The sequence below is a fragment of the Dermacentor silvarum genome, chromosome 6 (assembly GCF_013339745.2).
Source record: "Dermacentor silvarum isolate Dsil-2018 chromosome 6, BIME_Dsil_1.4, whole genome shotgun sequence".
Classification (NCBI taxonomy): domain Eukaryota; kingdom Metazoa; phylum Arthropoda; class Arachnida; order Ixodida; family Ixodidae; genus Dermacentor; species Dermacentor silvarum.
Window position 1 is genome coordinate 166,601,414 of NC_051159.1, and position 14,809 is coordinate 166,616,222.

At 48.5% G+C, this 14,809-nt stretch overlaps 1 protein-coding gene across 1 annotated transcript in view; it reads right to left on the reverse strand.

Moving 5' to 3' along the window:
• Nucleotides 1-14,303: 14,303 nt before the first annotated feature.
• The window catches only part of LOC119456348 (YEATS domain-containing protein 2), a 35,018-nt gene continuing 34,512 nt past the window's right edge, over nt 14,304-14,809 (reverse strand). Inside the window, exon 17 of the mRNA XM_049669781.1 lies at nt 14,304-14,508. Within this exon, the coding sequence (XP_049525738.1) occupies nt 14,376-14,508 (133 nt within the window). The 3' untranslated portion in view covers nt 14,304-14,375. The remainder of the gene's footprint in view (nt 14,509-14,809) is intronic.

Genomic DNA, 14,809 nt, shown 5'->3' on the forward strand with positions numbered 1-14,809 from the left:
TTTTTCTCACGAGAAACAAACTTTTAAATTGTTCACAAACAGTTCAAACAGAACGTTGTCAGCCTTATATTATTCTCTGCTTAGTGACGCGCCTGAGCTTCAGGTGCTTCTTTTCACGAGAAAACGCACTCTCTTTGTTGAATTCCTTCGTGTAACGTGCAAACGGTTGACCAAAAATAATTTTGTAACCTGGTTGGTAAGGCTGGGGCCATGCGGTGCACAGCGCAGTATGACGTCATTTTCGTGCAGGCAGGAGACAAGCTCTTCCGAGATGTCATTTTGCAGCTCACTGTAACTGAACCACATCGAAAAAAGTGGTTTCAAGGGCGTCTATACAAATGAGATCTTCTCCGAAGGGTAAATGAGGTCCCCATTGACGCAGAACTTGGTGAACATCGCCACCTGTTAGCTGGCTTCGCCGACGGCAACAAGGAGCTCGTCAAAGCATTCCGTGCACACAGACTTCAGGGTTGTTTTGCGTGTAACATACCCTGTCTCGCAGAAGACTAGCCGCGAGTCGCTCATCTTTTCAGGGTAATCATGGTCGGGGAGCATTGCAGATTCAAATGTACAGACTGGTGGGCTAGTTGGTATGACATTATTTACACAGTAGCGCAGAAGCACACGGACGGCTAAAGAAACAGACGGGGCACAGCGCTAACAACTGAGTGCTCGTCGCGTTAGGCGCCTGTGTTAGTTAAACTTGCTGGGTTGATTTGTTTGTGTGTCTTCCTTCTCCCTTCCTTTTACGCTGTGATATATATATATATATATATATATATATATATATATATATCAGCTCTCATGCAATAAACACTCAGTTACTAGTTAGCGCTCTTGTTCCGTCTGTTTATTTCGCCGTCAGTGTGCTTCTGCGCTACTGTGTAAATAAAGCATTGTGGACTTCTTTATCATGTGAGAAGCTTCTTCAACCTTCCCACTATCCAGCAGTGCGTTCAGTTCATGGTTTACATCCTCACTGCTGAGGAGAAGCGTCAGATCGCCCACTTCACAGATGCCACTGCTGGGAGCTTTGACCAAATCGAAGAAACTAAGACAGTTTATGGTGAGCAAAAATTGGGCAGCAGTACGATAGTAGCATTCAGGCACGAAACAATGTTTTCGCGCCATGAGTGCACATACATATAGACTTGCTGCAGTACAAAAAGAAGCGTGCGTGACTTCCCACAGGTCAGGGCGGGTGGCGTCACTGAAGCGGCAGAGCCGGCGCAACTCACATCGGGCGACGTGGATGGATGGATGGATGGATGGATGGATGGATGGATGGATGGATGGATGGATGGATGGATGGATGGATGGATGGATGGATGGATGGACGGACGGACGGACGGACCGTCCGTCCGTCCGTCCGTCCGTCCGTCCGTCCCTCCCTCCCTCCCTCCCTCCCTCCCTTTAAATCGGGCGGTGGCACACGCCGCCTAGCCTTGACTGTTAACATATTTTGTACTTTGTGGAGGGTGAAATTTCACCCCTGCCTTGATTTTAGCCACCAATCAGATAACCTCCGTTTGGTTATTTCTACCCTTTTAAAGTCTATTTTGCCTCCACTGCCCCTAAACCCCAATGCTTTGAAAATGACGTCCATCCCGTGTCACCCTGTACCCCCTGATTTGGTGCATTTCCGTGTGCTCCCAAAGCAAACCTACCTATTCCTCACTGCTTAACTTCCAACCTTGCTCGAACCTCTGATCTCATGCACAGGACCGCATTACCGAAAGTTAAACTAGGGACCATCATCCCTTTCTAAATCCCTCTCACCAGTTCGTACCTATTGTAATTCCACAGTGCCCTATTTTTCATCACAGCTGCATTCCTGCTACCTTTAGTCGTTACATATTTTCATGTTCCGTTAGGTGCTCAGCCTCATTGTTTATCCACACTCCAAGATATTTGTACTTATCCACTATTTCTACGTGCATTCTTTTGTGGTATCCTTTTCTTTGAATTAGCACAGTAATTTCCTACAGTATAACCATGAACACACTAGCCCCTCAAGATATGCTCCTCGCAAGATATGCTCCTCGCAACCAGGAAACAGCGGTTAAGAAAATGGTTAAAGAAACAGAGAGGGGTCTATTGGAAAACAGGGATGCAGACGAAATCAGCACTGGGAACGTGCGGAACTCTCAAGTACGAAATTGCCAAAGACTCCTCGTGGTGACCTCCTCGTGCGACGTGATGATGATGATGATGATTTATTGGCATCCCCTTTGAAACGGGGCGGCGACAAATAGTCACCTAGCCTGCTTGATTTAATCAGGTATACTATTTATGTGCTTTATCTAGCATTTTTGTATACCTCTCATTATTCTTTTTCTTTTTCAAAAATTTACCTTGTACCGCTACCTATGATTTTAAGAGATCAGGTCGTATCCATCTTTTCCCTGCTTTTTTTCCACCAGTACTCTAATCGTCTCTTGCTTATCTCTACGGCGGATCTGTTGATGTTTCCTTCCACGTGTCAACGACAGCGCGCGCCCCCTCGCGTCTCCCTACCGGCGGCTTCAATGCGCCCCGTAGGCGCTGCGTCCGCTCGTCACACTTCCCCATTCTAGCCACTGTAACCGCAGGAACGGGTCATTAAGAGCTGCGCTCTAAAATGTGCGAAATACCCTAACAGCTGTGATGAACTTGCGAGGAGCATATCTTGAGGGGCTAGTGTGTTCATGGTTATACTGAAGGAAATTACTGTGCTAATTCAAACAAAAGGATACCACAAAAGAATGCACATAGAAATAGTGTATAGGCGCATACACTATTTATATGTCTTCTTGTGGTGCCTTTCTTTGCATTCGCGCAGTGATTTCCTACCAGTTGTACTAAATATATGACCAGTCAGTTGCTTCAAAGACTTGTATCGCACAAACGCCTGCCTCCCTCAAGGTAATTCAGCGCTTTCCCCACTACTTACATCGTTTTACCAATACCACTCTGGGGGCATGTGTCACAAGAAAAAAGAAGCAGCGTCCGTGCTCGCGATAGGCCGTGCTCGAGGGAATCCTTGCGCCGGCTGCATCGGCGACCACGTCAAATTTATTTATTCGCAGCGTGGCCAAAAGACTGCTCTAGAAGGGATGGATGACCGGCGCCGTCCACCGTCGCAAGGGCGGTACATTCCGTCCATCCTGAGCGGCCGCATGCGATCGAGGGCGAGCAAGGCCTCTGCCACCGACGAGAAGGAAGCCGCGACCGAGCCGACCTCTCCCCGCGCAAGCGCCGACTCCTCGAAGAAGTCCCAGAAGAAAGTTAAGCAAGTCTTTCATTACTACTTCACACGCAAGAGCCGGCGAAAGTCGACCGGTTCCCCGTCCCAGTGCTCAGTCGTCTCGGGAATCTCGGCCGTGTCAGCCATCACGCCAACGGCAACCGTCCCTCCAATCGTCACTTTGGAAGGCTACTCGAAAGACTTGGTTATACGAAACCCATCTAGAAAAACAAGTGTTCGAGCTGCAGCAAGTCCTGCGGCTGCAAGGCCCGAAGCCGGATCCGAGTCCTTGGATTTTGACAAGGGCCTCGGTGACCTGGTGACCTCCTCGTGCGAAGAAAGCGTGGCAGAGCTGACCAAAGGGTCGTCTGAATGCAAGGCCCGCACCGCTGTCCAGCACTCTAGGTCACGTAAACAGAGCACAGAACGGGATACTGCGGGAAAAGGCTTCCCTGACTCGAGACGTGCGCCGGTGCCCAGGAAAGCTTCCAGCGTCATAGCGGAAGAAGACGCCGCCCTTATGCAGGTATCCGAAATGGTCGCTTGCGCGCCGTTGACCAAAGCAGATAGAGGCGGGGAACAAGAAAAATGCGAACCAGATAAACACCCGTACCAAGTCTCGTCGGACGCGAGTAGCAGCAACAGCAGCTGCAACAGCAGCAACAGCAGCAGCAGTACTGTGCATTCCGGCGATAACCGGCCTGGTCATGCTGCCGTTTGCGGTGAAGACGCCTTGTCAGGGAGAGAAGTGCTTCAAGCACCATTTGTAGAGCGTCATCGCGCAGTAGGTGAAGCAACGGATGTGACATCGCATCATTTTAACAGCATCCAGCGAAAGAAGAACGAAACAACGTGTAACACCCCAGCCGCTAACACTACGGACACCACAACGCTCGCTTTGAAGCCGATGCAACTCCAAAGTCATGTTCCTGTTATGCCACCAACACCGGTGGAAGACTTGAACCGAACAACCCAAGCATGGGAATCATTTTGGACTCCGCAGACGCCTGCCCAGTTCCCGCAACACCCCGCTTCCATGTGGCAAACAACGCTGGACCACTCGGATAGAACACGCCATGCGATAGGGTCGCCATCTGCTGACACCACCAGCAACGCAGCTGTTGAGCTTACGAGCAGGGCCAGAAAAAATCTACTTACCGCTTTCGACGGCTATGAACCTTCTCAGGCAAAACCGACGGCCGTACAGTTGGAACGTGTTTCCGGGACGGCTAATGAAGCACACCTATCACCAACAGCAACTCGCCACTTCCCGAGTCATGACCCATTCATGTCCTCAACTCCGGCAGAAGTTTTCCGCAAGCCGTTTGCCGCTAAGGAAGTCCCGTGGGCTAATTTTACTGACAACGCGGCAACACGTGCACCCACAGACGGCACCGTCATATTCAGTAAGCTTAACCATAATGAAAGCTTCATAGAATCAGCACGAGAGGGCATGCTTTCACTTTCACCGCATAGTGTCTCTGGTCGTCGTCAACCCGACAGTTTGATTCCACAGTGCAGTAGCGCTCGGCCAAACAAAGGAGGAGACGCGCTCCGCACAGAGCCCATAAAAAGCTGCGTGACCACTGACTTAACTAGCATTAAGGATAACGCAGGCGTTCTCTCTGCAAGTCCTTTCGGCGAGAAGGAAATACGTCAGCAGGACGGCGCCAGGGAGGAGCCATCAACAGCCGCACAGAAATCGACGGAGGACAACGCAAGTGCTAGAGAAAAGCCATCCACGGTCGTTCGGAAGTTTTCGGACGAAAATGTGCCTGCCAAGGAAGGGCCATCCGCATCCGTTCGGGAATCTGCGGAAGGAAGCACTGCTAGAGTGAACAGTCCAACACACGGCGAAGGAAACGGCGAAACGCTAGCTGGTGAGGTTAGGCCTGCATTAGCCCATGACGCGAACGCTGGTCTGCGTGCTCAAGGAACCGCTTGTAAAGATCTCCAGCCCCCTGCCACGGAGTGTGCAGACGAACTTCATGCAAAATCTCAAAACGCGCAATGCTTCCCCTGTTTCCCCGAAAAGCTTCAACGCGAACAGGCAGATCAGATAAAGAGGCGCATCAGTGATGCTGAGTCCAAGCTGAGGTCCAAAGTGACAAGTGTACTGAGACCAAGCCTCTTGCCGGACACGTGTAGCACAGCATTACCCATAGAGACTCTTCATGGGCGATCAAGCGGCTTCGCACGGCTTCGCAAACGGCTAGATGATGGGCGTCCGCCATCGGCTCAAGCCAGGCAGCACGTGACTATGACAAAATGGAAGCCGAAAGCCTACGAAGAGTTCAGGCAGCCCTCGGAAAAGCGAGACCAGACACCCATACCCACGTGTGTCCTGGAAAGCAGCCAGGAAACCGGCAACATTCCGGAAAAACGGGACTCTTCCACTCAGGCAGGCGGAAACTTCAACGAAGCCGGACCTAGCGTGTCAACACAAACGTTGCATGAGTCGCCGCCATCGCTGATACAAGATGCCATTCGTGGGTTACAGCAAGCCGAATCGTACCGGAAAGACAAAACAAGCCTCCCACGTAGATCCCGGAAGATGGTGATACCACCGTGGATGATACTGACGTGCACTGCTTTTCTCATGGCCATCGCACACTACTTTGGCGTCAAAGTCGGCCATGGAAAGCTTTGCAACTGAAGCAGCGTGATGCTGGATGCGGAGCTAGCTGACCACTGAGGTTAGAGTCATGCAGGAAACATCATACAATACAGCAGAGCTCGTGAGTGAATCGCATCTCAGCTTATGTGTATACACGTTTTTTTTTTTCTTTTTTTTTTTTTAAGGGAACTGGAAGGCGAAGTCTAGCCGTCTGTGTCTGAAGCATCCTTCGTTTAAGGCTGTTGGCTTTTACTGCATCATAGTAAACGGCTACGTGACTTTTTTTTTTCATTTTTCTTTTCATTGGTAGTGCATTTAATATACTGCTGTCTTCTTGTAAAACACGTGTATTATTTTATTCTTCTCGCAGTTACGGTAAGTTGTCGCATCCACAGTGCTTACATGCTTAGTGACTGGTTAAAAGCTTGGCATCCGTAGCAGAAGAAGCAGCTAGCGGATGCGTTTGACAATTGAGCTCTCTCTGAAACCAACAAACCTCATCCAAAGGCTCCGTGTACACCGCGAAGTAAAGGTCCTGGAGCCGCCTGTTAATTTTCCGTGTAGGCTAAGTTGAACGAACTCGCTCAGCCACTTACGAAAGCAACATCTACAGAGCATTTAGAGCATTTCGTTCACGACTTGCCAGGCGAGGAGGCACCACTTTCAAGCAAAAATTCATGAGCCATTCCACTCTGTGAAGGTGGATCACCAGCGAAGCTGTTTAGCGCACGACACAGAGGTGACACATAATTTATTGTCCTGAGCGGTGGTCACCGTGACGATAAGTGCGCACACACATTCGCGTATTACCTCTGTTATTAAATCTGTCCGTCACGTAAGACGGACATATACCCCCTTAAGCAATGGCTCATACCCTCGTAAACGCGGCCTCCCCATTACGACGTCAGAAAAGTTCATTTCTACGCTGGAATGATGAGCGGCAACGGAGTCAGCTGTGGAAGAACACGACGAACACGTGAGCAGTGGCACGAGCACGTTCGCTCGTTTGCGCCGAGGGGCACCAACGAGCCAGCTGTGGATGAAGACGACGATGCTGGAGCCATTGCTTATGAGGATAGTTTCTGCACACAGGCGCCACAAAACCCCAGATACGAGCCATATACAGCTTCGTTTTAAAAAGTAACAGCAGCAATTACTACCTGAGCGTTACCGTTTACAAACACTAGTAAGTTGGTAATGGCTTTTATAACTCGTATTGCCAGTGGTGAGTGCTCTATTGTGCTCGGTGATAGTATAACCTCAGTTCAACGTTTGAATCAATATTTTCTTTCATTGCTGAGTCGCCTACCTCAGGACGTTCATTAAAGTTTTACATCCATCCATCCATCATTACTTTTGGGATTAAGAGTTGTATGCGCTAACTCATGGCGCATATAAGTGCAAACATTAGGCTATAGAAATTTACGCCCGTAACTTTATTTATATGAAAGGTAAAAATGTCATCCAACCGAGTCGCGACCGGGCTCAACTGGCGAGCGCGCGCGCCAGTCGTTGTCGAATAATTGGGCCTCGCTCTGGGTGATCTGCAATATATTATTAAGCTAAACACTTCCTTTTACGAAACTTCGACTTCTGACTTGCTCTGGAGATGTGGACCGGAAGATTCCGACAAGATCACGACGGCCTTCGTGCACACTACAAAACTGACGTGGCAGAAATGTGGGTCTGAGTAGATCCGAGCATAGGCTATGGTTCGAGTATCACGTTTCCAATCGCTGAACACTACATATTTATAGCTTTCTTAATTTAGAATGACTTACCTTAGTTAGGATGTCCACTCAAGTCTGCGATTGAAGGATTTTTCGGGAAAACGTGTTGAGCCGTCTCAAAAAAAAAAAAAAAAAAAAAAAAAAACGCTGGAAAGCACGCCTTTACGAAACATCGAAACGCATCCATACTTGCAGCTGATTGGAACCGTTCCATAGAATAAAGAACGCTGTCAACATCTATGAGGCTTGATAAGCCGGAAAAGACGCAAGACCGAAAGGTCTAGAAGTTCCTGCTCAGCCAGCCGTGACCTCAGATTCTGACAGCGTCTGCTCGGGGCCTATAGTTCAATTAAAATTCGTAAATATGGACAATTGGACTTCATTGCGTTCTAAAGGAGCCAGAGACCGAATTTGGCATCTGAATTTCGCGATCTTTTACTGTACCACAACGGGTCAAACACGAGGAGATGAATGAATGAATGAAATCAACTTTATTGAAAGGTCCTGCGAGTCGTAGGGGATCGTCGACCCCTACGAAGTGAGCTTCTCCCACGACGGGACCGGGAGCCGAAGATAGCCGAAAGTAGGCGGCGGCGTCGTGAACTCGCTGGACTGCCCAGAGTTGAGGAGCGAGTTGGTCGCTTCTGATGATGAAGATGATGATGATGACGACGACGACGATGACCTTATATATCTTCTTTGGCGAATACCCACTCACGGGGATCGGCCACGAGTCAGGCAGATTTTATATATGTGCTAAGTGAATAAATTTAGCAATGTATAATTTTGGTAAATATATTAAAGCGAATAAATTCCAAGACGGTTCAGTGGACAATAAATATATAAAAAGTATATATACTAGTAGAAGAGGCAATAAGGTAATGATAAATGGAATATTATGCTTAACAATGAAGTCGGTTTGATTCAAGAATGAATTTCTCTATGGCGATGCATACATTCCTGTACGAGTCTCCAAGCACAGAAGCTCCGAAAGACAGCAGTTCCGGAGTGTTCAATGGCAGGCCGAGCTGTCGCATTACAATTTGCAATGTTCGCTTTCTTAGGGAGGATGGCTTGATCGAAGTTGTTCTTTTCTTCATCAATGTCGGGGTGAGCTCGCGTGCACGGGCAGATAAGGTGAAAGACGTTTAAAGGTGAAAAACAGCTATCGCTGTAAGATCTGTCGATACTTCAAATCCACGACGTCACATTGAGTGCGCCACTGGTGTTCCAGCGCGAAATTCAAGAAATGAAACTTTGTCCAGTGTTTTTTTTTTTTTTTTGTATATATAGCATTCTGGGATTTTACGTGCCAAAACTCAAGATATGATTATGAGGCACACCGTAGTGGGGAACTCCGGATTAATTTTGACGATCTGGGTTTATTTAACGTGCGCCCAAAGCATGGTACATAGGCGTTTTTGCATTTTGCCCCCGTCGAAATTTGATCCCGCGCCCTCGGCCTTAGTAGCGCAACGCGAAATCCACTACAATCACCACGGCGGGTCTTCTAGTTTAGCCAATATCTTACCGCGAAACTAACGAAAGTGGAGTTTTTAATGAATACTTCATCAGTCTAAATTGATTCTCTTTAGAGTCTCAACCAAAAAGCTCAAATTTTCGCTACCCAGAATCTAATTAATTATCTTTAATAGTGTCATTAATTTCAAACTATTGTTTTCTATTTAGACCATTGTGACAGCCTGGGGGCTTTTGCCCTCGGGCCCTAGTTTCTCTGGACCAAAATAAAGTTCTTGCCATGCCATGCCATTGTGAGTCAGATCTTTTAGAATACGACTTAGTCCATCTTTACGTCACGTTGACCCGGGGCGGGAACTTCAAGGCGGCTTCGCCGCCCGTCCCTCTTTCTATAGTGGTATTAATTATATGGACACTTCAGGCGAATTTTCACCGTCGCCGTAGTGTTCCGTATAAATTCCAAATGCGATGAGATCCTATCGCGCCCCGTGTGCTGTGGGTGCGAGGGTGAGCTGCGAAGTATGGAGGCTTGATGGGCGGTCTCACCGCGTGCCCGTTGCCGGTCACGTTATGAAGCACGCGCTGTGTGTGTGTGTATGTGGGGGGGGGCAGGTGAGCGCGCGTCTGCTCTAGCACGGTCGTGGCTGCGCATGGCTGTCCGCGCGGCCCACACGCCGTATTTTGGAGGTAATATGCGGCGGGTGCAAAGTTTGAGGGCGAGCCGTGATGGCTGGTGGTTTCATACATGCTGCGTTCCCGCGCGACTAGCGTTGGAGGTCGCCTAATCTTAAGTTTCCAAACCGCGGTGAAGCGGAAGGCAGCAACAAGGGTTCCCTACCTGCTGCCGGCGCTCTTCACTATGCACGCCAGCATTGTGACAGGCTGTGTTCGTGACCATCGAGCGAGATCTGTTCACATTTGCCAATGCACGCTTCACACCATGCTTGTTTTTTAGGAAGTGAATGCTTACTGCAGTTTCTACGACCGATTAAAAACTCCGAACCTTACTTCGTGTAGTTGTCTAATAATTTGCTATCACTATCAGTGCTGTGACTTTCGGGTGGAACTGCGACTTTTTATGCGTTTTCGTTTCTGGCTTATCAAGCATCTTTTTATGGTAAGAGTAGCTTTTTAGTATCGTAGGAGGGTAATTTACTAATACAGCTCACATTATTTTCCTTTTTGTGGCCCTTTAAAGGGTCCTTAAACCATCTCAGATATTTTTTTAACATTTCAAGTGAACACGCGCATCGAGTTCAGAATGCCGTCACGATCAACGATGCCAAACGCTGCAGCGCTACCCACCGCGGGCGCACCACAAAATAAAGAAAAAAAACAACAATACCGTCCTCCTCTCCTGGCCTTTTCGGTATCCCCAGCGGTCGCTCCGATGCGCTCCGATGTCAGCAGCTGAGGTGAATCTGGTGATGTCAGCGTCGGGGACGATGCCCATTGGTCGACCAAGAACCTACGACTTCCGGTTTGTCTGCTAGCTAGCAGATACTAGCAGGTACGCGCGCTCCCTGCTCTTCCTTGTCGTGTTGCAACTTGCTCGCTTGTGCGCCCTTGCGAATCGGTAATTACAGCCCGCAACGCAAGTGCCAAATCGCTCGCGTTCCAACACAGTCGTGCTTAGCGGTCTGATTAGCTGCGCGAACAGAGTGCGACTATGTTGGCCTTTCCAGACGTGCGCGCAACACAGGGTACGCTTCGCATGAACACGGGTAGGCACCGCAGCAACAGCGGGTAGCCGAGAAGCGCCTAGTCCACGTCCCCGTTACCGGCACGTACGTCGGTAACTCGCCGCATGCCGTTTTCCATTCGCGGGCCGCCGTTCGACGGCTGTTTTCCTCGCGAACGGCGAGATTTCCTTGCCGTGGAGAGGATGAGACCGGGACCCATTTGTGCGGTAGCCTCATCGCCACCGCCGCCGATCGCTCGACGGCGCCGATATTGTCGCTAGGCCTTTTCTGGCTCACTTCAAAGCTAAAACGCACGGCGCTTCGGAATGAATTACCGACGCTCACAAGTCGCAATATTTTCTTACCGTTGTTATCGCTCTTCGCAATAATTGCACATGAAGAAGAAAACACGCTTATATTAGCGGCACCGTCGGCTGCGATGCGAGCACAGCCGAGCCGGTCGTCTCCCGTCGGTAGCCGTGCACGGCAGCTGAGCTCGACAAGTATCGGAGCTCTCGAGTTCATGTTCAACGTTTGACAGTGGATTCGTCCTTCTTAAAATGTACAATTAACGCATCACTTTGTCTAGGCAAAATGATTTTGCTTGGAACAGAAGGTGCAGCCGATGTTTTCGTTGCCGGTGGCGAAGGCGCGCCGCTTGGCAGTCGTCGATTGGCCCGTTGACCGTGCCGCGGGCGGTGCGCCGGCCGAACTGCCGTCTACTTTGGACACCTCTCGCGCGGCAGACGTTCACGGGAGGCTGGTTCGCGTAGACGTGCCTTAACCGGAAGTGGGAGGCGTTTTGAGAAGCGCGTTGGCGATGACGTATGTCACGTGACATTTGGAGCAGCACTCGGCGAGGAGGAGAGACCAGCCGACGAGGAGAGTAGTGAAGGAAAGAGCGAAACGAGCTAAGGCCGTTTTAAATGCGAAGCATTTCTTGCCGGCGGCTCTGTCTGTTGTCCCGCGTCCCACCCCCCCCCCCCCAGGCGCATGCGCGTCCCCTCCCCCTCTCTCTCCTACGCTCCCCCTTTCTCTCCTCTAGGAATCCTGTACGGAGCGGCGCCCGCGTCCCACACCCCCACAGCGCCTGCGCGTCACCTCCCCCTCTCTCCTACGCTCCCCCTTTCTCTCCTCTAGGAATACTCTACGGAGCGGCGCCCGCGTGCCACACCCCCACAGCGCATGCGCGTCCCCTCCCCCCTCTCCTACGCTCCCCCTTTCTCTCCTCTAGGAATCCGGAGCGGCGCGCTCGACAGGTGGTGCGACAGCTGCGTACTCCGCTGGGGTTGCCACGGTAGTTCCGCGGTATGAAAATGACGGAGCGCGCGCGCCTCATTCTCTCTCCTGTGCAGCGCCGCGATGAGCGCTCGGGCCGCTGCCGCGAAACCATCTCCCGCTCAAGCTAACCATCTCCCCGCTGCTTCGCATCCATACATGGTTCCCTTTAGCGGGAGATGGAGTAATTTTTTTTTCGATCATCAAACGCGTGTAACTCTGCTATTACGGCACCATTACGAAAAATTCTCGCGGCTACGTGTTCGTTGTAGACTCGTGCACAACTGCAACACCACAACTAAATTTCGACCTCTGGGTAGTTTAGGGGCCCTTTAAGGTTTCCTTTCTTTTTTTGCCTGTTGGCGAGTGATCTTCATGCCACTCATTTCGTGTTTTGCGGAATCAAAAATATTGCGCATTATTGAACACATTGACATGAATTTGCTAAAGAGGCGCTAAGGTGGCAATGAAAATGAAATGATCAAGGAATACAGAGCGTGTGATCACAGCGCAGGGTGAAATGTTTCTGTTCATCATAAAAAAATGCTGACAAACTTTTATGGTGCAACCACGGAACAAATAACAAACAGTTTTTAGTGGGCATAAATAACTCTTTACCTTGCAGTACCAACCAAATTTCACCCTTCCGAGTCTACGGTGCCGAGCATTGTGAGTGACATCCATGCCTCTATGCTATGCAGCATGGAGGCTTTTAAGCTAAGCGCCTCATCTGTTATACATGGTGCTGTCTTTCGCGACTGTGTGTGTTCATCAGCCTCCATTATCCCCGCTACAGCGATTCCTCCGTCTCATTTTCAAATGTCAGAGAACGCAGTCTCCTCCCTTTTCTTACTTTAGAAAGCGAGAGTGTGCAATGCACAACGCATCGGTACCTGCCATCTGTTTGCCCCTATGCATGATATCATTTTCTTTCTTTATGTCCCGCCTCGTGGCTGACTTCTATTGTGCCATACACTACCTACCTCTATCCAACTCCAGATCATACGGTACATCTGCACAATTTAGAAAGAACAAATGTTGAATTATTAGCAGTGAACTGTACCACTTTCGCCAGCAAAGGTTCAGTGGGAAGGTAAACAAGACTTGCAATGTCCAATCACTTATATATGGAAGAAAAAAGGAAAAATATCTGTCACAATATCTGTCTAACTACAAAGCAATTATTCTCGTAAATTACTCTGTCTTTGTGTCATGTAGCCAGCAGATCCACTGTCATGGTCACGACTGAACTAGCACCATGTATACGTTCACAAGTATTAATTCAATACTACAAGTATGCTTTGTCTTGTGTGTGTATATAACTTCATTTATCATTGCATTCACATGAAGTAGCATGCTGGGAACGCTGCCAGACAAACATATCTAGTTTTTATTAAAGAGCCTCTTTCGCTCTCTCGATTTCACTTTATTTGTCTTTAAGTTGAAACCTGTCAATGCCATTTCAGGGCACATGATGCTCTAGAGAGAGAGATGGGTCCCTGCATTCAGCACAATTGTCAGCATGAATTGAATTTGTGGAGTCTTGAAAAAAACAAATTCAGTTTATAAGTTTGAATACGGAAATTTCACCATGATTCTTGGTTTAACCACTGAGTGATAACTTCATCAAGCATTGCTTACAGTGGCGAGTTTATTAATGAGCAATACCACGACAGCGAAAAAGAATACGGGAATCGCAGAAACCATAGAAAGTAGAGTGCATGAATTACTAAATGTGACTGCATTTGTACCCTCCATACTTCTAAAACTTGCATGGCTAGTGTGCTAACAAAGTCTAATACGGTGCATTCCATCTCTTATATCATTCGAAAGACATTAGGAAAGCTGGTCTTGGTATTGTGTGATGCTGATTGGACAAGAGCAGGACCATTTAGAAAACACATGGCCAAGGCAAAAAATGCAGCAAATTGACCCATCTAAATCCCATCATGTGTGTACAGTGGAACCTCGCTGATACGATTCTGCATAATACATTTTTTAGGATGATATGCTTCTTTTTCTTTTCCCGATAATACGATTCAGTTAAATAATACGTTCGATGATACGATTTTCGGATGATACGCTTTACTTTCTGGTTCCCGTGAAGATCGTATCAACGAGATTCCACTGTATACTCCTCAATCATCACCTATGAGACAAGGTGTCAATAGTGAACCTGACTATTAATTTTGAAATTAACTCAAACATTAGGCACGAGAAACTGCAAATGTGTGTGACTGGTCTCTCCTGTCCAGTGACAGCGTTTTCAGTGAACCAAGAAAATGACCTCATCAATGTCAACAATTGATTTAGTCTTTAATTACATGAGCCATGACATGACATGGTGGCTGAATGTGCAGCTGTTAGACATGAGTGTCATCGCAGTTGCCTTCCCTAGTTGATTCGATGCCGAGGTTCTCGTTCGTCAGGAAACTGCACTCCTTGAGGGCCAGTATACCACGGTATGTGTCCTCCAATGTCACTACTGATGGTATCCTGTGAGTAGGCGAAGAAGTCAGCTGTCAATCCACCGTAACCTCTTTGGGAATAGATTTTGTTAAGGTTACCAATGTGGGAATCACAATTTTCATGCTATCAAAACAAATAAATCTGGCCTCTATAATGTGCAAGGCAAAGCCAATATTCCAGGATTAATGTCAAACAATCATGCTTTAACATTACCGTCTGCTACTACCACTAACACTTTTGGCAAGGAAAAAAGACAAGCAACTTAGTTCAACCCCCCCACGCCCTTTTTTTATTCCAGTAAAGCTGCAGCAAGCAGTCATTTGCTATT